Source organism: Rana temporaria, chromosome 4 (genome assembly GCF_905171775.1).
Source record: "Rana temporaria chromosome 4, aRanTem1.1, whole genome shotgun sequence".
In the NCBI taxonomy this organism is placed as follows: domain Eukaryota; kingdom Metazoa; phylum Chordata; class Amphibia; order Anura; family Ranidae; genus Rana; species Rana temporaria.
The window spans coordinates 11,107,792-11,132,293 of record NC_053492.1 but is presented as its reverse complement, the minus strand read 5'-3'; the positions used below and the strand labels follow the sequence as shown (position 1 = coordinate 11,132,293).

General features: G+C 45.8%; 1 protein-coding gene across 1 annotated transcript in view; it reads left to right on the top strand.

The window, feature by feature from the left end:
- The first annotated feature begins 5,252 nt into the window (after positions 1–5,252).
- LOC120935514 (zinc finger protein 432-like) overlaps positions 5,253–24,502 on the top strand; it is a 66,327-nt gene continuing 47,077 nt past the window's right edge. Inside the window, exons 1-2 of the mRNA XM_040347564.1 lie at positions 5,253–5,284; positions 6,761–6,896. Coding sequence (XP_040203498.1) covers positions 6,773–6,896 — 124 coding nt within the window. The 5' untranslated portion in view covers positions 5,253–5,284; positions 6,761–6,772. The remainder of the gene's footprint in view (positions 5,285–6,760; positions 6,897–24,502) is intronic.

Sequence of the window (24,502 nt, the reverse complement as noted above, 5' to 3'; positions counted from 1 at the left end):
GTTTACTTCCTCTAAGTCCCAGTCACATTGGTATACATTGTCCAAATAGATTTGGCAATACAGCCATTTAAGTAGAGTAAAATTATATGGAGATACTCTTGCTGCAGCAAATCCTCATCGACTAGTAAAATAAATGCTGCTGCTGAAGAATTTATGTGGGTTGTGATGCAACAGATTGAGCAGAGCCAGGTGACGTCATCACGTACAAAAACTTTAAGTGGAGCACCAATAGTGTATTGTGGTATCCTGATTCAAGTTTTATGTTATGTGAGTTATCACTATGACTCTGCTGAGATTATTACCACAGCAGCTGCCCAGATACGCAGGTCTAGATCAGGATCTGGACGATAGGATCAGTAGACTGAAGACTCTGAGAAAATCAAATGGGATTCCTCCCTAATAGCAGGCAAAGCTGGCTATCAATCTCCTGGAAGGGGAGCTAAGGAGTTTGATCATACAACTCCCGGGAAAGGACCAAGACTCCCTAGACAACGTTCCCCGATATTTGAAAGGTGCGAACCGAATGGGGGTAGGTTGGCTCATCCCCAATGTCCAGATTATAGGTTACTCCCACAGACCCCCACAGCCTCATTGTACTAAATGTGAGAATGAGGACTTTGTCCCTATAAACTTGGGGCAATGGTGTCTTGCCAGGCAAGCCCCCTTGGCAAATTACCCTCTCAATGTTGAGGGCATATAGCCTGGTATGGTTCAGGAGGCTGCCTTGCCTGCCAGGTTGCATGCTCAGATAAAGGTTTGGAGTATAATTTGGGGGGATCCAATACTTTTCTTTAGGTTGGGTGTCCACCTAAAATCCATACCAGATCTCATCAAGGCCATAGGGTCTGGTATGGAATTTGGGAAGTTTTTTTTTTTTTTTGAGTAGTTGAGTAGTGTTACCCCTTAAAAGCCATACCAGCCAATCATAAAGGATAATGTCGCGTACACATGACCGTTTTTCATGACGAGAAAAATGCCATTTTCTTAGGACTGCAGTTCGTCTGAGCTCCAGAAGGTGGTGATCTCGCTTCTTCCCAGACAGAAAGTCTCTATGGTATACAGGCAGGAAGTGATGTCAGGTACAGACAGGAAGTTCTGGGGGAGAGGTGAGTCGGGAGGAAGTAGAGAGAAGACATTGCTGGAAGAGGCAGCAGAGGAGGTAATAAGATCTTATTTTCTATTTACACCCAGTAACCCCGTCATGTCTGTCCTCTTCCTCCATAGTCACTGTGATGTCTTTTATCTCCAGCAGATGATGATAAACACATATATAGTGTGGAAACCTAGATTAACCCCTTCAGGATCAGAACATTCCCGACTTACGGGTTTGGGACATTCTCTTCATATTGCAGACATCTCCTCTTAGCTGTCTCCTGTAACTAGGGTTGCCACCTTTTCTTCAAGTGAAACCCGAACACTTTAGTGGCCTGGGCGAACTTTGGGTGCCCCAAGGAGAGCAGTAATGCTGTGAGCATAGTGTGCTGCAGTGAACAGTGGGTGTGGGCAAACCATAGTTACGCAGCGCAATTGCTTACTTGCGCCGGCGTAACGAATGCTCCTGATTCAGGAACCTCGTTACGCCGACTGCAGCCTAAGATATGCGTGGCATAAGGCTCTTATGCGCGCATATCTTAGGCTGCATTCTTGCGATGGCCACTAGGTGGCGTTCCCGTTGTGCTCAGCGTATAGTATGCAAATTGCATACTAACGCCGATTCACAACGTTACGCGAGCCCTGCGTACGCAGTTTACCTCGTTTGCGTACGGCGGTTTTCCCCGTCGTTCCCGCGTCGCGAAATTTGAACTTTACGTAGTTTGCGTAAGTGAATCGTGAATGGCGCTGGACGCCATTCACGTTCACTTTGAAGCAAATGACGTCCTTGCGACGTCATTTGCCGCAATGCACGTCGGGAAAGTTTCCCGATGGAGCATGCGCTCTACGATCAGCGTGGGAACGCGCCTAATTTAAATGATTCCCGCCCCCTACGGGATCATTTAAATTGCGCGCGCTTACGCCGGGCATTTTGCCGGAGCGCCCACGCAATTTACAGAGCTACTGCTTCGTGAATCGCGGGTAGCGCAGAAAATTTGCGGGGGGGCGCAGGGCAAAAACGTTGCCCTGTGCCTCCGTAAAAACTGCGCAAAGGTACCTGAATCTGCCCCAATGTGTCCAGGTTCCAGTCCACCTGAAACCCAAACACATGATTTAAAACCTGGACTGTCCAGGTGAATCCCGGACAGGTGGCAACCCTACCTGTAACAAGGGATGAGATTCAGATTTGGGTTGTACTTCAATCTGACCTCAATTTCCAGGATTTGAATATTGGTTGAATTTTCGGTTGATTACTTATTTACTTAGCGCTGTCAATTTATGCAGCGCTTCGCATATTGTAAAGTTGAGGGTTGTTTAGCTCAAGTGTAGCACCCGCTATCGAGAACAATCCACGCCAGAAACTCTATTTCAGGGCTTGTTGGCCCACTTTTATTAAGAAAAGTTCAAGAAAACAAAAATCCCAGGTTTTCTCTCACAAGGGGTTTTCACCGTCCGTACAAAATAATAACTCCGGCCTCCTGGCTTATACATACAGCAGTGCTGCTCAGGCCTTCCACTTCAGGCTCTCGTCTGTCTCCTACAGACTATTCCATTGGCAACACCGTCCATTTAGATAGCAGGCCCTCGCTGCTCTGACCCTCAGACTTTGGTCTCTGGCTTCCAGTGTGCAGACCAGCACTCTCTGGCTTCCCCAGTGCACACCTGAACTCCTGAGGGTGGAGCCCAGAATGCTGGTCCTGACTCTACTATCATTCCTACACACACCTGAACAATCAGTGTGCCGATCAGTTTTAAAGCCCAAACCCAGGACTGGGGATTTCATTCCACCTGGATCTCTAAGGCCGTGTACACACGGGCAAACATGTACGATGAAACCGGTCCGCCGGACCGTTTTCACCATACATGTCTGCCCGGGGATTTCTGTATGGTGGCTGTACTAACCATCGTACAGAAATCCGTGCGTAAACAATACGCGGGGCGTGTCCGCGGTGTCGCCGCGACGATGACGCGGCGACGTGGGCGGGCCTGCCAGTTAAATGCTTCCACGCATGCGTCAAAGTCATTCGACGCATGCGAGGGATGGCGGGCGCTCGGACATGTACGGTAGGTCTGTACAGACGACCGAACATGTCCGAGCGGGCAGGATTCCAGCGGGCTGTTTTAAAACAAGTCCAGGAATATTTGTCCGCTGGGAAAAGGCCCGGCGGGCAAATGTTTGCTGGAATTCTGTCCGCTCGGTCCTACACACGACCGAACATGTCTGCTGAAACTGGCCCGCGGACCAGTTTCAGCAGACATGTTTGGTCGTGTGTACGGGGCCTTAGAAATGCCCAGGCTCCAGGTCCCAAAGTGGACTTTAGTAAATAACGAGGAAGCTGAAAAGCCAGTTTCCTCCCAAACAAGCAAATACACTTGAGCCCCTTAACCTGCCTGGTTGAGAATTCTGTATTCGGACACTGGTGGGGTACCACACTACCACGATATATACAGTATTATACATTTACATCAGTATCTGCCCTCAGGGAGCTTACAATCTAAGGTCCCTAACTCACATTCATATATATGTAGCACCCCCCCTGACCCCCAGAAGTGTGGTGGTAACCCCCATAGACAAGGTTGGCTGACATTTCACCTCAGGGTGTAGATTACTTGGGCAATAGTAGGATGTTAACAGATGGGCGTCACTCTTAACCACTTCCTGCCTGCTGTATTCTAAAAAATATGGCCTTAGGGTTGTTCTCCAGTTCCAGGAGGAAATCCAGGGACATCCTCCCAATCGTGTGCACACGTTCCTGTGATAATCTTGCGTGATCACAGTGCTTGTACCCGGCCGATGTGAGAGGCCCAGGTGTAATGATCGATGTGACCAATCGTAGCCGATAACATGTGAACAAACTGTAATAAACGCTTTTCATTAGTGATGCCAATACCAAATATTTTCGCAAATACTCGTGCTCATGAAAATGTTCAGATTCCCGAAACCGATATTTTGAGGTGCGATTTGAGCCCATACAAAATTAATGGGCTCAAATTGTACTGCAAAGAATCGCATGCGCTCTGAACAGGAATGCAGTATTATTCCTGTCCAAGTCACATGTAGTTTCCCGCACTTTCCTGAGTGAACAAAGACTGAAATCACTTTGACAGGCCTGGGTTCACACATGAGCGGTGGGGAAACCTCATGCAATTCAGACAGGAATCGCACCATATTGCCGGAAAAACCCGAATGTCGGTGCGGCTCTATACGGCGCCTGCGCACCGACGTTCGGGTTCTGTCGGCAACCTGTGACGCGCAGTATGCGCCGTTCAGAAGCCTGTCAATCACAGGCAGTGCTTGGGAACGCCCACTCCCGCGGGATCGCCGTGAGGTGAAAATCGGGATTAAGAGGTATGTGCTGAAAAAAAAAAAAAACACCGGCATTGTGTCGGTAGGATGGCGCGACTTTGTGTGATGTCAAAAAATGTTTTAAAAGGTGAACCTCCGCTTTAACTAAGCTAACAGGAGCTGCATATAAACTTTATTTTAATAAAGAGGTTCACCCAATAATCCACTGCAAAGTGACCACTACACACATACAGTAGCACAGACCTAGCTATGTGGGATAATATGTTAGACACTTATGTCGCCAGACATCAGTTGCTTACATAAGCTATAAGAATTTTATTATTAGAACACAGGAACACTTGCCTAATAGCCTCTGCTTCTGGTCTGCATAAACACAGCAGTAGCCGTTTTTGCATGGAAGGTCATGTGGTCCAATTATGTGCCTAATTCCTACAAACTACCTTTTAAAATATATCGCAGTCCTTTAATTTTGGGTTTCTGACCCAGCTAGCATAGACAGGATGTGCCTTTCTATAATCAAGTAGCTTTGTATCATTGTGTGTGCCAGGTTCCTATAAGGTGTCAGGATGTCACTGTCTATTTCTCCATGGAGGAGTGGGAGTATTTAGAAGGACACAAGGATCTCTACAAGGACGTCATGATGGACAATCCGCTGCCCCTCACATCACCGGGTAAGAAGAGACTTTATTGTAAAGAAGAGAGCAGTACGGAGGCTCCACCTAGATCCCCCATCATCTGATAAACACATAGAAACAATGTATTCAGTCAGTGTGTGTGTTTCCTACAGATGGATCCAGTAATGGGAACCCACCAGAGAGATGTCCCCATCCTCTGTATTCCCGGGATTCCACACAGGAAGGTCACACCATCCCCCACCATCATCAGGTAGATGAGGAACAATCACTGATAGTATCATTAGGATCTGTACATTATCTGCATTGTTACCATTGATGTAATTTCTATTATTAGAGTGGAGACCTGAGAGATTCTAAAGTTGATGTTAAAGAAGAGATAAAAGAGGAGGATGATGAGGACGGGGTGATGGAGGAGTCAGAGTTTCTAAAAGAACACAAAGATCTGTTCCAAGACAATATGGTGGAGTCATCCAGCTACAGAAGCCCACCAGAGAGATGTCCCTGTCCTCTGTATTCCCGGGATTCCACACAGGAAGGTCACACCATCCCCCACCATCATCAGGTAGATGAGTGACAATTATTGATAGTTCTGATTTATACACATCATGTTTGTTACAATGATTGTTTTATTATATATTCAGAGTGAAAACCTTGGGGATTATAATATTGTTGTTAAAGAAGAGTATAAAGCGGAGTATGAGGAGTATGGAGTGATGGAGGAGTTATCAGAAGGACACAAGGATATGATGGAGCCACCTAATACCAGGAACCCACCAGAGAGATGTCCCCGTCCTCTGTATTCCCGGGATTCCACACAGGAAGGTCACCCCATCCCTCATCATCATCAGGTAGGTGGAGTTGAGGGTCGGGAACATAAAGTGATTGAACTCTCTGACATGTGGAGACGATGGGCCAGATTCACAAAGAGATACGACGGTGTATCTACAGATACACCATCGTATCTCTGACTTACACTGGTCCTATCTATGCGCCTGATTCATAGAATCAGTTACGCATAGATAGGGCTAGATCCGACAGTGTTACAATGTGTTACACTGTCTGATCTTTTTTTCAATTTAAAAATGGCGCCGGGGGCGTTCCTGCTGATTTACGATAAATAATATGTAAATCAGCGAGATACGCAAATTCACGAACGTACGCGGACCCGTCGCAGTGTTCTTACGTCGTTTCCATAGCGGTTTTCCGTCGTATACTTACCCCTTCTTTTATCAGGCGCAGCCAATGTTAAGTATAGCCGACGTTCCCGCGTCGAATTTTAATTTTTTTACGTCGTTTGTGTAAGTCGTTCTCGAATACGGACGGACGTCGTTTACGTAAGCGTCGCAACCACTGACGTCCTAGCGACGTCAGTGGGAGCAATGCACGCCGGGAAATTCCCCGGACGACGCATGCGCATTTAAATCGGCGTGGGAACGCGCCTGATTTAAATATGACACTCCCCTAGCCGCGGAATTTGAATTCCGCTGGGGGATTTAGGATCCGCCGTCGCAAGTTTGGAGGTAAGTTGTTTGTGAATTAGCCACTTGCTTCCTAAACTTGCGGGAGCGGATCTTGATTCACGTAGAACGAGCGGATCTATAGATCCGCTGCGCTACGTGAATCTGGCCCGATGTGTGGACTCTACACGATGATATTTTCTATGTCATCTCACATCATAAATACTTCTATGTTACAGATCTTATTTTCTGCCATTCTGTTGGTTTAGGGTGAAGATCTGATGAAGATGAAAGTTGAGGGTGAAGTAGAAGAGACGTATGTGAGGGATGATCAGCAATATACTGAGGGGGCTGGAATGACGAGGACATTCAAAGAGGAGGACACTCCTACAGAGATCAGCACAGGTGAGCCATAATATATTCTTCTGTTATCTCTGATCTGTTACTGCACTCTGATTGGTCCGGAGTAGGGTGGGAGATGAGTGATATCAGCCAATAATAGGATGATAATAATCACTGATTTGCTGGTGTTCTAAAACCAGTGAGTCATCGTTGTCTGTTCCTTAGGGTCTGATATGGATTTTAACCACTTCAGCCCCGGAAGAATTGGCTGCCCAATGACCGGACAGGGCGTCGCTTTAACTGACAATTGCTGTATGACGCTGTCCCCAAACAAAATTGATGTCCTTTTTTCCCCACAAATAGAGCTTTCTTTTGGTGGTATTTGATCATCTCTGCGATTTTTTTTTTTCCTTGCACTATAAACAAAAAAAGCGACAATTTTGAAAAAAAAAACAATATTTTGTACTTTTGGCTATAATAAATATTCCCATTTTTTCTCAGTTTAGGCCGATATGTATTCTTCTACATATTTTTGGTAATAAAAATTGCAATAAGCGTATATTGATTGGTTGGCACCAAAGTTATAGCGTCTACAAAATAGGGGATAGATTTATAGAATTTGTATTATTATTTTTTTTTCTAGTAATGTGCAATTTTTATCGGGACTGCAACATTATGGAGGCCGCACCGGACACTTTTGACATATTTTTGTGACCATTTATACAGCGATCAGTGCTAGAAAAATGCACTGATTACTGTAAAAATGTCACTGACAGGGAAGGGGTTAATACTAGGGGGTGATCAAGGGGTTAATTGTGTTCCCTAATGTGTGTTCTAACTGTAGGGGGAGGGGACTGACCTAGAGGAAATTACAGATTGTGGTTCCTAGCTATTAGGAACGCACAATCTGCCTTTCCTCACAGAACAGGGATTTGCGTGTTTACACACACACGTCCCTGTTCTGCCTTTCATGCCCGCGATCGCTTACAGCCAGCGGTCACCGCAACGCCGGTCATGAGCAACGGCACCCCCACGATGCAGCGGGCGCACGTGTGCCTGCTAGCCCACTTACAGTGACCGACGTACAGCTACAAATGTTCGCGGAGCCAACCTGTCGCAGTATAACTGTGGCGGCTGGTCCGTAAGTGGTTAAGGAGGACTCCCCCCCCCCCCCCCCCAAAAGAACCTGCTGTGGGGTCTCTACAATTTTTGCTCAATCTTCCAGTCTGGTTTTGATTTCAAGGTAAAACGCTACAAAAAGATGGGGAAAAAAATGGGTCCCCCCAAGTTCTTTTCCAGACCCTTGTCCAAGTATGCAGCCTGACAAGTCCAAATACGGACATGACCAGCTTTGGTCAGTAATAACACAAGGGATGCTGAATGACATCTTTGACCTTAAAGCGGTGGTTCACCCTGCAGAACAACATTTCAGCATAAAATCCGGCATAGTAGCGCGAGCTACACTATGCCGGTCTTAATTTTTTTATCCCCGTACTCACGGTTATATCGTACATAGACGATTACGTCTGCCGCGGGGAATGGGCGTTCCTAGCAAGAGGGAGGGTGATTGACGGCCGGCTCTGGCACGTCACGCTCCCCGAAGACAGCCGGAGTAGGTCTCGGCTCTTCACGGCGCCTGCGCACAGGCTATGCGCAGGCGCCGTGAAGAGCCAAGCCTATTTCGGCTATTTCCGGAGAAGCGTGACGTGCCAGGGCCGGCCGTCAATCACCTTCCCTCTCCATAGGAACGCCCATTCCCCGGAATACAGACAGGCATACTGTAGCTCGCGCTACTATGCCGAATTTAATGCTAGAGGGAAAAAAAAAATTTTTTTTTTTATATAGGGTGAACCCCCACTTTAAATGGTCATGTCCATAATTGGTCAGTTATGTCACCTATGGTATCTCCACCCATTTGATTATATTCAGCTAAGGAGCTGTCATTCATGTTCTGCGCTCTTTATGACACACTGAAGCAGTAAAAAATAATAATAATAATAATACTTCAAAAATGCCATGCCTCTTACTAAATACCTTGGACTGTATACTTTCCAAAATTAGGATATTAGTGCTGTCCTGACATTTTTGGGCTTCAAGAAGTGAGATAGGCCATCAGTACATCAGGACAGGTCAATTTTATATATATATATATATATATATATATATATATTAATTTATTGCAAAATTGTTATCAAAAACATAAAAACATCCAGCAGTGATTAAATACAGCAAGAAAGTTCAATCTGATCCAAAATATGATATAAAATTCATTTGGGTACAGTGTTGCATGACTGAGTAATTGTCATTCAAAGCGTGACAGTGCTGAAATCTGAAAACTGGTCTGGCCAGGAAGGTAGTAAAGGGGTCAGTCTTGAAATGGTTCAAGTTGGCTTCCAGATTCTGAAAAGCCCCTTACCAGCAGACCCCAACAACTACCAGGCCAAGGTTGTTGGAAAGAGGCACTTCTTCTCATCAACAATGGTCCAAGATGTTTTTCCAATGTACCCTCAATGTTGAGGGAATGTGGTCTAAGATGGTTCAGCGGGGGTCTCTCTTTTCCTGGTCTGTTAGGTTGCATGCACAAATAATGGTCTGTTAAAGATTTTGTCTGGTCTTTCTCTTAAAATCAATATCAAACCTTAATGCCCTGTACACACGATTGGTTCGTCTGATGAAAACGAACCGATGGATTTTTTCATCAGATATCCGATGAAGCTGACTTTCATCAGTCTTGCCTACACACCATCGGTTAAAAATCCGATCGTGTCCAACGCGGTGACGTAAAACACAACGACGTGCAGAGAAAAAGTTCAATGCTTCCGAGCATGCATCGACTTGATTCTGAGCATGCGTGGATTTTTGACCGATGGATTTTCCCACAGACGATCGTTTTTTTTCTATCGGTTTTTTAACCATACAAAAATTTTAAAACGGGTTCTATTTTTTTTCACTGATGGGAAAAAAACTTATGGGGCCCACACACGAACTGTTTGTCCGATAAAAACGGTACATCGGTCAGTTTTCATCAGACGAACCGATCGTGTGAACAGGGCATAAGAGTCTCGTATTTAATTTTGGATGGACAACACAATCGTGTTTGTTTGTTTTTTACACTATCCCTGCCCCTTCGTATACACTCACCCGTCAGTGGGCTTACCACTGAATGGGCCAGGATACTTAAAGCGGAGTTCCACCTAAATTTGGAACTTCCGCTTATCCCACTCCTCACCCCCTTACATGCCACATTTGGCATGTAATTTCTTTGGGGGGGGAGTGGGGGCTTCAGGAGGAGTGGGACTTCCTGTCCCAATTCCTCCTTCCGGGTAGACGATTAAGCCTAATCGTCTAGGCGATTAAGCTTAATCACCTACAGGAAGGGGCTGCTGTAGGCGATCGCCCAGGACACGTGATAGGTCCTCGGCGATCGCCTGTCCAATCAGATGGCGCCGGGCCGCGCCGCTCGCGCATGCCGAAAGCTGTCACGGCCAGGTGCCCACACTGAGCATGAAGACGCCGGCCGGCGAGGAGCGGAGCCCCGTCCGGCACGTCGCTGGAGCCGTGGAGCAGGTAAGTGTCTGTTTATTAAAAGCCAGCAGCTACACTTTTTGTAGCGGCTGACTTTTAATAAACGTACAAAATGGGTGGAAAACCCCTTTAAACAATCAGCTTGAGTGGGAAGCTCTCACATTTATCATTGGTAGTAATACCGCTGCAAAACATTTCACTTACGGCTTCAGCCAGAGGTTTGGCTCAGCTGAACACCCATCGAGTTAGGCCATTTGTCCAACTTCTGAACAAGCAACCTCATGGAGCTCATCCCTGTTTATGTAGATTCTAGGAGGAAGATAAAAAAATAAAACATAACTTTTCAGTAAAAAATATTTCTCCAAATATCCTCCAGTGCTGCTTGTCACCAAAAGCCTAGGCCTGTGGTCACTTGTTCTATGCAAAAGTGTCCGCAAGTCTCAACTTTGGAACCTTTTGATTATCAGAGATTACTTGAGCCACTGCCTAGGCTTGTAGTTGTGTTGGCTTCCTAAATGTAGAAGTGATCTGGAAGGAGGACCCAAAGGCCCTTTGACTGAAGGGGGGAAGTTTTCCAGCTGGTTGGAACATCCATAGATAACATCTGCTCACTCAAGTCTACCTGATCCAGATCGAATCTTTATTTAAGTGAACTAACCCTCTAGTATCTATTTATCATGTTTTTATATTTTTTCAGGACACACCATTGAAAAAACCTCGAAGGACCATCTTACTTTATCTCCAGGGTGTAAAATGGGAGATGAGGACATGACAAGAGATTGTGCAGGAGAAAAGACAATGTGCTCAGCTATGGATGGAGGACTTCACAGTGTGGATAGACCATTTAATCCCTCTGACTCTGAGCAACCTCGTACTGTGAGGGATGGTGCCGGAATTCAGGGGGAGGATAAATTTTCCTGTCCTGAATGTGAGGAAAGTTTTAGCTCTGAATTAAGTCTTACTGTACATCGGAGATCTCACACAGGTGAGAAGCTTCAATCCTGTTCTGAGTGCGGGAAATGTTTCTTTCATAAATCAGAACTTGTCATACATTGCAGATCTCACACGGGAGAGGAGCAAAATTCCTGCCCTGAATGTGGGAAATGTTTCATAGATAAATCACAACTTGCTAGACATCAAAGAGTGCACAAAGGGGAGAAGCCTTATTCCTGCCCTGAGTGCAGGAAGTGTTTTTCACAGAAATCACAACTTGTCACACATCAGAGATCTCACACCGGGGAGAAGCCATATTTCTGCCCAGAGTGTGGGAAGTTTTTTTCACGGAAATCCGTTCTGGATAGACATCAGAGATCTCACACAGGGGAGAAACCATATTCCTGTCCTGAGTGCGGCAAATGCTTTTCACATAAAACAGATCTTGTTATACATGAGCGATCTCACACCGGTGAAAAGCTGTATTCTTGCCCTGAGTGCAGGAAAAGTTTTTCACAGTTTTCCTCTCTATACTCGCATCAGAAGATTCACACAGGTGAGAAGCCATATTCCTGCCCTGAGTGTGGGAAATGTTTTTCGTTGAAATCAAAACTTGTTAAACATCAGAGATTTCACACTGAGGAGAAGTTGTATTCCTGCCCCGAATGTGGGAAATGCTTTACAGATAAAGCACATCTTGCTAGACATCAGAGATCTCACACAGGGGAGAAGCCGTATTGTTGCCCTGAGTGCGGGAAATGTTTTTCACAGACCTCAGTTCTGGTTAGACATCAGAGATCTCATACTGGTGAGAAACCATATTCCTGTTCTGAGTGCGCAAAATGTTTTTCAGAAAAATCGGGCCTTGTTAAACATCAGAGATCTCACACGGGGGAAAAGCCGTATTGTTGCCCCGAGTGCAGGAAATGTTTTTCACAGTTGTCCTATCTCCACTCACATCAGAGAATTCACACAGGCGAGAAGCCGTATTCCTGCCTCGAGTGTGGGAAATGCTTTGCGTGGAAATCGAAACTTGTTAGACATCAGAGATCTCACTCTAGGGAGAAATATTCTTGCCCTGAGTGTGGAAACTGTTATAAATGGAAATCAAATTTTGTTATACATCAGAAATCTCACAGAGGGGTGTAGGGATGAGTCGAACCTTCCTGGGCTCAGTACGAGGGAGGTTTGCCGAACTACCCCTAAGTTCTAAATATTAATCTAACCCCAATGAATTCAATGGGAGCAATTGCTTTAAAATCAATCCAGGCCATAGAACAATTTAATGTAACACATGCAGTGCTTTTTCAAATCAGAAACAAAGTTTTAGTGAAAACGCTAATATAAATAAGTATGATTTAACCACTTCCCGACCGCTGCATGTAAATGTACGTCCACAGAATGGCACGTACAGGCAAATGGTACATGTACGTCCTTGCCTTCTAGCGGGTGGGTGGTCCGATCGAGACCACCCCCCGCTACATGCGGCGGTCGGATTCCCGCGGGGAGTGATCCGGGACGACGGCGCGGCTATTCGTTTATAGCCGCTCCGTCGCGATCGCTCCCCGGAGCTGAAGAACGGGGAGAGCCGTGTGTAAACACGGCTTCCCCGTGCTTCACTATGGCGCTGCATCGATCGAGTGATCCCTTTTATAGGGAGACACAATCGATGACGTCAGTCCTACAGCCACACCCCCCTACAGTTGTAAACACACACTAGGTGAACACTAACTCCTACAGCGCCCCCTGTGGTTAACTCCCAAACTGCAACTGTCATTTTCACAATAAACAATGCAATTTAAATGCATTTTTTGCTGTGAAAATGACAATGGTCCCAAAAATGTGTCAAAATTGTCCGAAGTGTCCGCCATAATGTCGCAGTCACGAAAAAAAAATCGCTGATCGCCGCCATTAGTAGTAAAAAAAAAATAATTAATAAAAATGCAATAAAACTATCCCCTATTTTGTAAACGCTATAAATTGTGTGCAAACCAATCGATAAACGCCTATTGCGATTTTTTTTTACCAAAAATAGGTAGAAGAATACGTATCGGCCTAAACTGAGGAAAAAAAACATTTTTATATATGTTTTTGGGGGATATTTATTATAGCAAATAGTAAAAAATATTGAATTTTTTTCAAAATTGTCGCTCTATTTTTGTTTATAGCGCAAAAAAAAAAAAAAACGCAGAGGTGATCAAATACCACCAAAAGAAAGCTCTATTTGTGGGGAAAAAAGGACGCCAATTTTGTTTGGGAGCCACGTCGCACGACCGCGCAATTGTCTGTTAAAGCAACGCAGTGCCGAATCGCAAAACCTGGCCTGGGCATTTAGCTGCCTAAAGGTCCGGGGCTTAAGTGGTTAAAGAATCCCAGATAGAATAAACAAAGAAATAAAAATACACCAGCTAGTGTCAGCCTGTATTGCACAACAACATGCAGAAATATATTAGACCATACATGTGTTACATTTATACATATACTAATATGTGTTACAATTTATTGTTCTGTTATGCACTAGTTTTTATTTTAATGCAGCAGCTGGGGTAAGAGATTGACAAAGGGTAAGGAGAGCTGGGTACTGGTCTGGGGGATAAAGAAATGTATACCAGGAAACTTTAGACCAGTCAGCCTAACATCAATAGTATGTAAGGTATTTAATGGAATGGTAAGGGACGCTATACAGAAATTTGGCTGTGCTAAAGGTATCATAAGTGACATCCAAAATGGCTTTATTAGCCACTTCAATACCGTGCACTTTCACCCCCTTTCCACACAAATAGAGCTTTCTTTTGGTGGTTTTATTCACCACTGGGTTTGTTTTTGTTAAATAAACAAAAAAAGACAGTAAATAACCCAAATCAGTGGATATTATTTATTTATGTATGAAAGTTATAGAGTCCACAAATTATGGTATATACTGAAAATCGATCAGTCCTGATGTACTGACGGCCTATCTAATTTCTTGAGGCCATTAAAGTACCAAGACAGTAAAAATATTACCCAAATTAAAGTAGATAGTCCAAGGTATTTAGTTAGAGGCATGGCGAGTTTTTTGAAGTTTTATTTTTTCCCAACAATTCTTTGGTAAATTATGAAATTGTATTTCTTTTTACTAAAATTTTAATTTTAACAAGTTTATTTCTTACACACAGCATAGGGATACTTACAATTACACCACAAAACACATTCTACGCATCCTGTGTATAGGGATACCACATGTGAGACTTTTTCACAGCCTAGCCACATAGGGGGCCCAAAATCCAAATAGCACTTTCAGGGGTAATGGGTAGAGGGGTCATAGTGCATGGGTTTTCGAGTGGTGAAGTAATGGGTTGAGGGGTCACAGCGTGGGGTGTTTTGGGGGAAATGGATAGAGGGGTTACAGTGCTGTGAGGTAGGGGAAGTGACAGTGTGGTGGTATTTGGGGTGTAGAGGGGTCACAGCATGGGGGTATCAGGGACTGAGTAGAGGGGTCACAGTGCAGCAGGTATCGTAGGAATGGGTGTAGGGGTCTCAGTGTGGGGGGGTATCAGGGGGATGGGTAGAGGGGTGACAATGCTGGAGAAAATGGGTAGAGGGGTTACAGTGCTGGGGATATCTGTAAGGTAGAGAGGTGACAGTGTGGGGTGTAGAGGGGTCACAGTTTGGGTTTATTGGGGGGAGAATGGGTAGAGGGGTCACATTGCGGGGGTATTGTGGGAGAATGGATAGAGGGGTCACATTGCGGGGGTATTGTGGGAGAATGGATAGAGGGGTCACAGTGCGGGGGTATTGTGGGAGAATGGATAGAGGGGTCACAGTGCGGGGGTATTGTGGAAGAATGGGTTATGTTGAGGGGTTACAGTGCTGGGGATATCTGTAAGGTAGAGAGGTGACAGTGTGGGGTGTAGAGGGGTCACAGTTTGGGTTTATTGGGCGGAGAATGGGTAGAGGGGTCACATTGCGGGGGTATTGTGGAAGAATGGGTAGAGTGGTCACAGTGCGGGGGTATTGTGGAAGAATGGATATAGGGGTCAAAGTGCAGGGGTATCGGGTAGAGAATGGATAGAGGGGTCACAGTGAGAGGGTATGGGAGATAGGTAAAGGGGTCACAATGCCAGGGTACTGGGGGGAAATGGGTAGAGGGGGTCACAGTGCAGGGGTATCGGGGAGAGAATGGATAGAGGGGTCACAATGAGAGGTTTTGGGAGATAGGTAAAGGGGTCACAGTGCCAGGGTACTGGGGGGAAATGGGTAGAGGGGGTCACAGTGCAGGGGTATCGGGGAGAGAATGGATAGAGGGGTCACAGTGAGAGGATATGGGAGATAGGTAAAGGGGTCACAGTGCCAGGGTATTGGGGGGGAATGGGTAGAGTTTTTACAGTGCAGAGGGTATCGTGGGAAAGGGTAGAGGGGTTACAGTGCTGGGGATATCTGTGAGGTAGAGAAGTGACAATGCGGGGGTATCTGGGGGGGTGGAGTGGTCACAGATTGGGTAGAGGGTTCACAGTGAGGGGGTATGGGGACATAGGTAGAAGGGTCACAGTGAGGGGGTAGGGGGGGAATGGGTAGAGGGGTTACAGTGCTGAGGATATCTGTGAGGTAGAGAGGTGACAGTGAGGGGGTATCTGTGATGTAGAGGGGTCACAGTATGGAGGGGGGGGGGTAGAATGAGTAGAGGGGACACAGTAAGGGGGATGGATAAAGGTCACAGTGTGAGGTTATTGGGAGGAGAATGTGTAGCGGGGTCATAGTGAGGGGGTATGTGGAGATGGGTCAGCCCTTGCTGCCCCTCGGAAAAGCAATCCACAGTGGATGAGGATCGCTTGTCAGAGATGTTTCTCGGAAGGTGATGTATTGCCTCCTCACAGCGTGTTTTAACTCTGTAAATGCCACACCATTTTGTGGGACAGTTGCGGTGTGAATTTGAAGAGAGAGTGCGAGTTCGATAACAACAATTGTGGCACAGCCTAATGCACTTAAATGCGCCATAACAGGCTGAATACCCTTCTTTAGGTAGGTGGTTGGGGGGGCGGTAAAACCACAGTCCAACTGCCTGATTTTACTCCCCCTGTTCACCCATGTGAATGTGTCCTAAAGCAATGGGGAAGAGTAGAGACATTGTATAAATGGGATCAATGCATTGATTATACAATGTGACCTTGTGTGTGTGTAGAGTGCCATTTTCTGTTATGTTTAAGTGTGGGCAGGTAAACAGGGGCCCCATGATCTTCTTTTACTCAGGGGCCCCATGATCTTCAGTTACCCAGGGACCCCATGATCTTCTGTTACCCAGGGATCCCATGATCTTCTGTTACCCAAGGGCCCCATGATCTTCTGTTACCCAGGGGCCCATGATCTTCTGTTACCCAGGGATCCCATGATCTTCTGTTACCCAAGGGCCCCATGATCTTCTGTTACCCAGGGGCCCCATGATCTTCTGTTACCCAGGGGCCCCATGATCTTCTGTTACCCAGGGGCCCCATGATCTTCTGTTACCCAGGGACCCCATGATCTTCTGTTACCCAGGGGCCCCATGATCTTCTGTTACCCAGGGGCCCATGATCTTCTGTTACCCAGGGATCCCATGATCTTCTGTTACCCAGGGGCCCCATGATCTTATGTTACCCAGGGACCCCATGCTCTTCTGTTACCCAGGGGCCCCATGATCTTCTGTTACCCAGGGATCCCATGATTGTCTGTTACCCAGGGATCCCATGATTGTCTGTTACCCAGGGGCCCCATGATTGTCTGTTACCCAGGGGCCCCATGATCTTCTGTTACCCAGGGGCCCCATGATCTTCTGTTACCCAGGGACCCCATGATCCTCTGTTACCCAGGGGCCCCATGATTGTCTATTACCCAGGGGCCCCATGAGTTCTCAGTCCACACCTGGTAGCGATCCAAATTGATTCTGTTTTTTATTTTGCATTAACATTTTCCATTATTATAACAATGCACTACATATGAAATAGAAGCATATTGTAATAAACACAGTACGGTATAAAAGTGACATAAGATGATTCCTACTTATTGTGTTGGGGTTGGGGGGAGGTGGATCCATCAGAATCTCTGAATCAGAAGATAACGAATGTTATGTGTAGGAAGCCCTTCCAATTTGGTCCAGTTTGCTGGAGATAAGTGGCCTAATTTTATAAAGTTTGTTGTATGCAGGATGATTTTGGGGAGGGGGGCATGGGGGATTTATCATTGAAGTGTAGAAATCGCATAATAATTGGCATATGGTGAATGGGGGAGGTGGACCAGTACGAGTGGAAAAGTGAAGTGACATGTTTAGTAAAGTTTTGAAATTTTCCATGGTGACGTATTTCTGCTGAAATGGACGGGCATAAGATGAATTTGGATTATTGGCAATGTACTGCTGGGCATGGAGATTGTATCGGCCCGCAATAAAATTGAATATACAATATATTGCCAAAAGTATTGGGACACCTGTCTTTACACGCATATGGGGCCAGATTCTCATACATTAACGTTGCTCCTGGGCAGCGTAATGTATGTACTGTACGCTACACCGCCGCAGGTTTACAGGTTTACATCCTGATTCTCAGAACACTTACCTGTAAACTTGCAGCGGTGTATCGTTAATTCGCTCTGCGCAAGCCCCCCCAATTCAAATGGGGCGGGCACCATTTAAATTTGGCGCGCTCCCGCGCCGAGCGTACTGCGCATGCTCCGTCGGGTAAATTACCCGACGTGCATTGCGCTAAATGACGTCGCCCCGACGTCATTTGCTTAGACGTTTACGTAAATGGCGTCCAGCGCCATTCACGGACGTCTTACGCAAACGACGTATTTTTTTTAAACTTCGACGCGGGAACGACGGCCATAGTTCACATTGGTTGCCCCTGCTAATAGCAGGGGCAACCTTACGCGTCGCGTACGCTACGGAAACTAGGTAAATTCTCAGCGTCGGACGCGCGTAGGTTCGGGAATCTCGCGTACTTACCTCATTTGCATAGACGACGGGGAAAACGACGATGCGACACCTAGCGGCGGGAAAAAAAAATACTTTTAAGATCTGACAGCGTAACAGCCTTACGCATGTCAGATCTAATGGGTATCTATGTGCAACTGATTCTAAGAATCATTCGCATAGATACCCGGGGCCAGATGAGGAGTTACGACGGCGCTAATGGTGTTGCGCCGTTGTAACGCCTTTGAGAATCTGGCCCATGAACTTTAAAGCGTTTGTTAACCTAAAATAAATTAAGATGCTGTTCTCTAGAAGCAGATTAAACGGCACAGTGCTTGTGTTTTGTATTCTGCCCCTCTCTAAACTGTAAAAAAAACCTGGCTGATCCTGCCACTTCCTGTGTCCCCCTCTCTGTGCTGACCACGATAATCAGGGCTGCTGAGCCCTGACTACAGTGGTCAGCGTATGTCCCTCCGTCATCCGCAGCTCTCCTCTCTGCTCTCCTCTCACCCCCTCCTCCCTGCCTGTCAGCTCTGTGTTCTGTGTATCTGTCTCTACCCCCCCTGCCGAATATTTTTAGAAATACAATTTTACAAATGGTCACTGGCAGCCCCTCTATTATAGTTAGGCATACCACTCTGTATAAGTCTTTTAGGCTCCATTCACATCTAGGCGGACGAAATCGCGGCGTCTTGTCGCCGCAAATCGCGGTACAAATAGCGGCGTTTTGTACCGCGATTTGCGGTGACAAAACGCCGGTATTGTCCGCCTAGATGTGCCCCAGATTGACCCCCTCTATGGAGATGCTTCCCATCTCCTAGCCGAACGCCGAAAGACGCCTGAAAAAAAGGTCCGGGACCTTTTTTCAGGCGGCAGGCGGCCGGCGTTCGGCGTGGAGATGTGAACCATCTCCATAGAGGGAAATGTGTTTCCAGCCCTCTGGCGGCAGCGGCGTAGCGCTACAGGCGTAAAAACGCCTAGATGTGAATGGGGGCTTATTAAAACGAGGCATGTAAATACCTTTTTAGAGCAATCTTCAGGCCGGTCACGTGACGCACGGCCGGTCTCCAGGGCTACTGTGGGAAGGGCTGAGCAGCCATGTGACCTCCCCAGCTAATATCAGAGGGAGATCTCAGCCCCTCCTGCAGTAGCCCTGTATCGGAGGTGTACAGTGGCCGCGAGACACGTGACCGGCCTGAAGATCGTTCTAAAAAGGTACCGTATTTATCGCGGTATAACGCGCTCCCGCGTATACCGCGCACCCCTAATGTTGCCCCCGAAATTCCTGTAAAAAAAGTTATATGATTTTATTACTTACAGTTTTGGTGTCTTCCCAGCGTCCATCGTCCGGTCCGGCGTCCGTCTGCGGCCTCGATGGTGTCCTCCTGGCCTCTCCAGCGCGCGCCTCACGTCAAGTCCCCGCTTCCCGCGCTCAATTCGAACGCCTCCGCCGACATATACCGAGTGCAGTACACTCGGGTACATTCGGCAAGGCTCGGCTTAGCTCGCGCTCACGCTCTGTGACGTTAATGCGTGAGCACGAGCAAAGCCGAGCCTGGCCGAATGTACCCGAGTATACTGCGCAGGATTTCAAACTGAGTGCGGGAAGCGGCTATCGGCGTATATCGCGCACCCACGATTTCCCCCTTATTTTAAGGGGAAAATAGTGCGCGATATACGCCGATAAATACGGTATTTACATGCCTCGTTTTAATTATAGACTTATGCAGTGTGGTATGCCTGGCTATAATAGAGGGGCTGCCAATGATTTATACTTTTGGGTTCACAAACAATTTAACCACTTACGGACCGTCCGCTGTCGTTATACGTTTCGACTTTGAAGAGGAATACCATTGTTATGGTAGCAGCTAACTACCATAACCCCGGTACCCTCTTCAAGAGCAGGCGATCCTCTTTCAGATAAAGGTGGTCTCTGCAGCGGATACACCGCAAAATCTATTTTATTGGTGGCGGGAGAGGGCTTTGTCGTAAAAACATCACTTACGCCCAATGCTCTTAAAGGGCAATTTTTTTTTAATTTTTTTTAGAATGACATAGAAAAATATATATTTTTTTGAATTGCATTTTAGTGTAAATATGAGATCTGAGGTCTTTTTGACCCCAGATCTCATATTTAAAGAGGAAGTAAAACCTCTCTTTAAAAAAAAATACACCCTGCAAGACAAAGGCAAAATGAGTTAGTATGCATAGCATACTAGCTCATTATGAATTACTTACCTGAGATCGAAGCCCCCGCAGCAGTCCTCGGTCACCTCCCCCATCGCCGCCATGAAACCCGAAGTGACTTCCGGGTATCACTGCTCCGGCGCTGTGACTGGCTGGAGCAGCGATGCCGTCACTCCCGCGGGTGGCGCCACTAACAGCATGATCACCATTTGAAGCAGTGCTTCTGCGCCCGATGTCTACAGTGCATGCAAATATCTCCTAAACCTTTTAGGCTTGGGAGACATTTGTTGCACCTACAGGTGAGCCTTAATCTAGGCTTAGCTGTAGGTTAAAATGGTTGTAATGGGTTTACAACCACTTAAGCCCCGGACCATTTTGCAGCTAAATGCCCAGGCCAGGTTTTGCGATTCGGCACTGTGTCGCTTTAACAGGCAATTGCGCGGTCGTGCGACGTGGCTCCCAAACAAAATTGGCGTCCTTTTTTCCCCACAAATAGAGCTTTCTTTTGGTGGTATTTGATCACCTCTGCGGTTTTTATTTTTTGCGCTATAAACAAAATTAGAGCAACAATTTTGAAAAAAATGCAATATTTTTTACTTTTTGCTATAATAAATATCCCCCAAAAACATATATAAAACACTTTTTTTCCCTCAGTTTAGGCCGATACGTATTCTTCTACCTATTTTTGGTTAAAAAAAAAACAATAAGCGTTTATCGATTGGTTTGCGCAAAATTTATAGCGTTTACAAAATAGGGGATAGTTTTATTGCATTTTTATAAAAAAAAATTTTTTACTACTATTGGCGGCGATCAGCAATTTTTTTCGTGACTGCGACATTATGGCGGACACTTCGGACAATTTTGACACATTTTTGGGATCATTGTCATTTTCACAGCAAAAAATGCATTTAAATTGCATTGTTTATTGTGAAAATGACAGTTGCAGTTTGGGAGTTAACCACAGGGGGCGATGTAGGAGTTAGGGTTCACCTAGTGTGTGTTTACAACTGCAGGGGGGTGTGGCTGTAGGACTGATGTCATCTATAAAAGGGATGACTCGATCGATGCAGCCGCCACAGTGAAGCACGTGGAAGCCGTGTTTACATATGGCTCTCCCCGTGCTTCAGCTCCGGAGAGCGATTGCGACGGAGCGGCTATAAACGAATAGCCGCGCCGTCATTCCGAATTGCTCCCCAATGGAATCCGCCCGCCGCACGCAGCGGGGGGGGGTCCCGATCGGACCCCCCACCCGCTAGAAGGCAAGGACGTATATATACGCCCTTCTGCCTGTTCGTGCCATTTTGCGGACGTATATAGTCGTGCGGCGGGCGTTAAGGGGTTAACTGCTTGCCGACTGCCGCACGCACTTATACATCGACAGAATGGCACTCCTGGGCAGAAGGTTGTATATATACTTCCCCTTTAAGGAAGCGGCATTGTGGACGCGCTCGCCCTCCACAAGCCCCGTGAGCGCGACCGCGGGTCCCACGGACTCGATCGCTGCGGGGATATCTGCGATCGTCTCACGGTGAGCAAGAACGGGGAGATGCTGATGTAAACAAGCATCTCCCTGCTCTGCCTAGTGACAATTACACTAATCGCCACTTCCTGTAATCGGAAGCAGTGATCACTGTCTTGTCACACACAGCCCATCCCCTCTACAGTAAGAATCACACACTAGGTCACACTTAACCCCTACCATGCCACCTAGTGGTTAACCCCATTCACTGGCAGTGTAATTTTCACAGTAATCGGTGCATTTTTATAGCACTGATCGCTGTAAAAATTACAATGGTCCCAAAAATGTGTCAAAAGTGTCCAGTGTGTCCGCCATAATGTCGCAGTCACGATAAAAATCGTTGATTGCTGCCATAACTAGTAAAAAAAAAATATTAATAAAAATGCCATAAAACTATCCCCTCTTTTGTAAACGCTATTGTCATGGACCTTGCCTTGCAGTGCTGGAATGTTTCTACTTGAAATCCTAATTCATGTATATCAGAAGATGGGACATTACTGACAGTTCATGGCAGGAGATACTGGACACATTACAAGTGGTTTAGTTGTCCTGACTAGGTCAATAGACAATGACCCTTCAATGCTTAGCTCAGACTATTGAAATGCTAAGTGGAACCAGCTTGTGAAATACCTTTTATTGTGTTCTGCAGGTTAAGAGCGGGTGTCAGAGACGACCCGTCTCTAGGAGATAATTACCTCCACAAAATGACTTTTAGAATGTGTGTTTGAAGATGTATGTGTTTACGCTAAAAGACTTTGTATTGTTCTAAAGGTCAGAAGCCTCCTGTCAGGAGCATTGAATTAGCATTCTATTGTCTAAAGGAATGTAACCTCTCAGAGGTAGTAATTAAGTAGACCGGGTTACATTGATTACCCCCTGGGGCTTCTGTCTCAATACACAAGTCTTTCTATCCAAGCTATTGGACCAATCCCTGTTGTTGGGGGTGGGATGTTCCAAATTCTGTATAAAAGTGTGCTGTGTACTTGAAAATAAAGAGTCCTGTTTGAACTTACATACAGCCTGCCTGGTGTTTGTTCTTAATGGGTCTGAATGGCACATAGCTGTAGTTCGGATCCCGGAACCTTGGATGACTGGACCATCAGACGTTGCAATCTGCAAGCTGATCCAATAGAAGCAGAGGAGTGTCGGGAGAGCAGAACCGGACGAGAAAGGGTCTCGTCACAGCTATAACTTTTGCGCAAACCGATCAATAAACGCTTATTGTATATTTTACCAAAAATATGTAGAAGAATACGTATCAACCTAAACTGAGGCTTTTTGGGGATATTTATTATAGCAAAAAGTAAAGAATATTGCTCTATTTTTGTTTATAGCGCAAAAAATAAAATCCGCAGAACCACCAAAAGAAAGCATGGGAAAAAAGGACGTCAATTTTGTTTGGGAGCCACGTCACAATTGTTGGTTAAAGTGACGCAGTGCTGAATCGCAAAAAGTGGCCCGGTCTTTGACCAGCAAAATGGTCTGGGGCTTAAAGGGTCACTAAAGGAAAAAAATATTTTGCCTAAAATTAATGTCTGCAAGGTAGACAGACAGAATAGTGTAATGATTCTGTTAAAAAATGAGTAAATACCTATTAAATTCCTTCATCTATATCACCTCCGGCATTCTAGTTTCTGTTCTCATTCAGTTCCTGGTTTGCGGCGCTCGTTCATGTAAGAACTACATTTCCCAGTATGAATTGCGGCACGCCCAGTAATTCACACTTACTTGGAGTCTCTAACACGTAGAGAGCATCCTGCCACACAGATGTAGTTCCCAGGAGGGGGTGAGCACGTTACTGACCACCGAAGTAAAGCCTCCCTTCACGGTGGTCAGTAACAATCAGACAAGCAGGAAGTGAACAGAACAGAGAAGAAATAGAGCAACTTCTGAGCAAAAACGAACAATGAGGAAGTGAAAAGAGGAATGTCTGCAGGTAAAGGATGCTTATTATGAAAAAAAAAATTTCCTTTACAACCCCTTTAAGTGGTTAAGAGGACCTGTCATGCTTTTTTCTATTACAAGGGATGTTTACATCCCTTGTAATAGTAAGGGCTTCTTGCTGTTGGTGAGAGAGCTGTTGCGACTTATCAAAACAACCATTCCCTCTAAAAAGTATTTTGTAAAAGACAAAAAACAAACAAAAAACTATTTGGCATTGGTGCAAATCCACAAGGGCACTACCCAGTGTTCTATGTAATTATGTGAGATTTTGGTTGGGGTCCCTAATCCAATATACATTTTTTTGAACATTTTTAGTATTTTTTATTTATATTGCAAAAAATAAAAAACCCACTGGTGCTCAAATACCTCCAAACAACGATCTGTTTTTATGGAGAAAAAAAATGAAATGTTGTTTGGGTACTGTGTTATATGACAGCGCACTTACCTGTTAAAGTAGTGTAGTAGTGCAGAATAGTGAAAAATGCCCTGGTCATGAAGGGGGTAAAATCTTCTAGAGCTCAACTGGTTAAAAGAGCTGTTTATTTTGCATCTATAAGGATATACGTAGTGCATAAACACACAAAGCATAAGGCCGTGTTTACACTATGAGACGTTTCCATGGGCTGCCGTTCCTCTGAACTC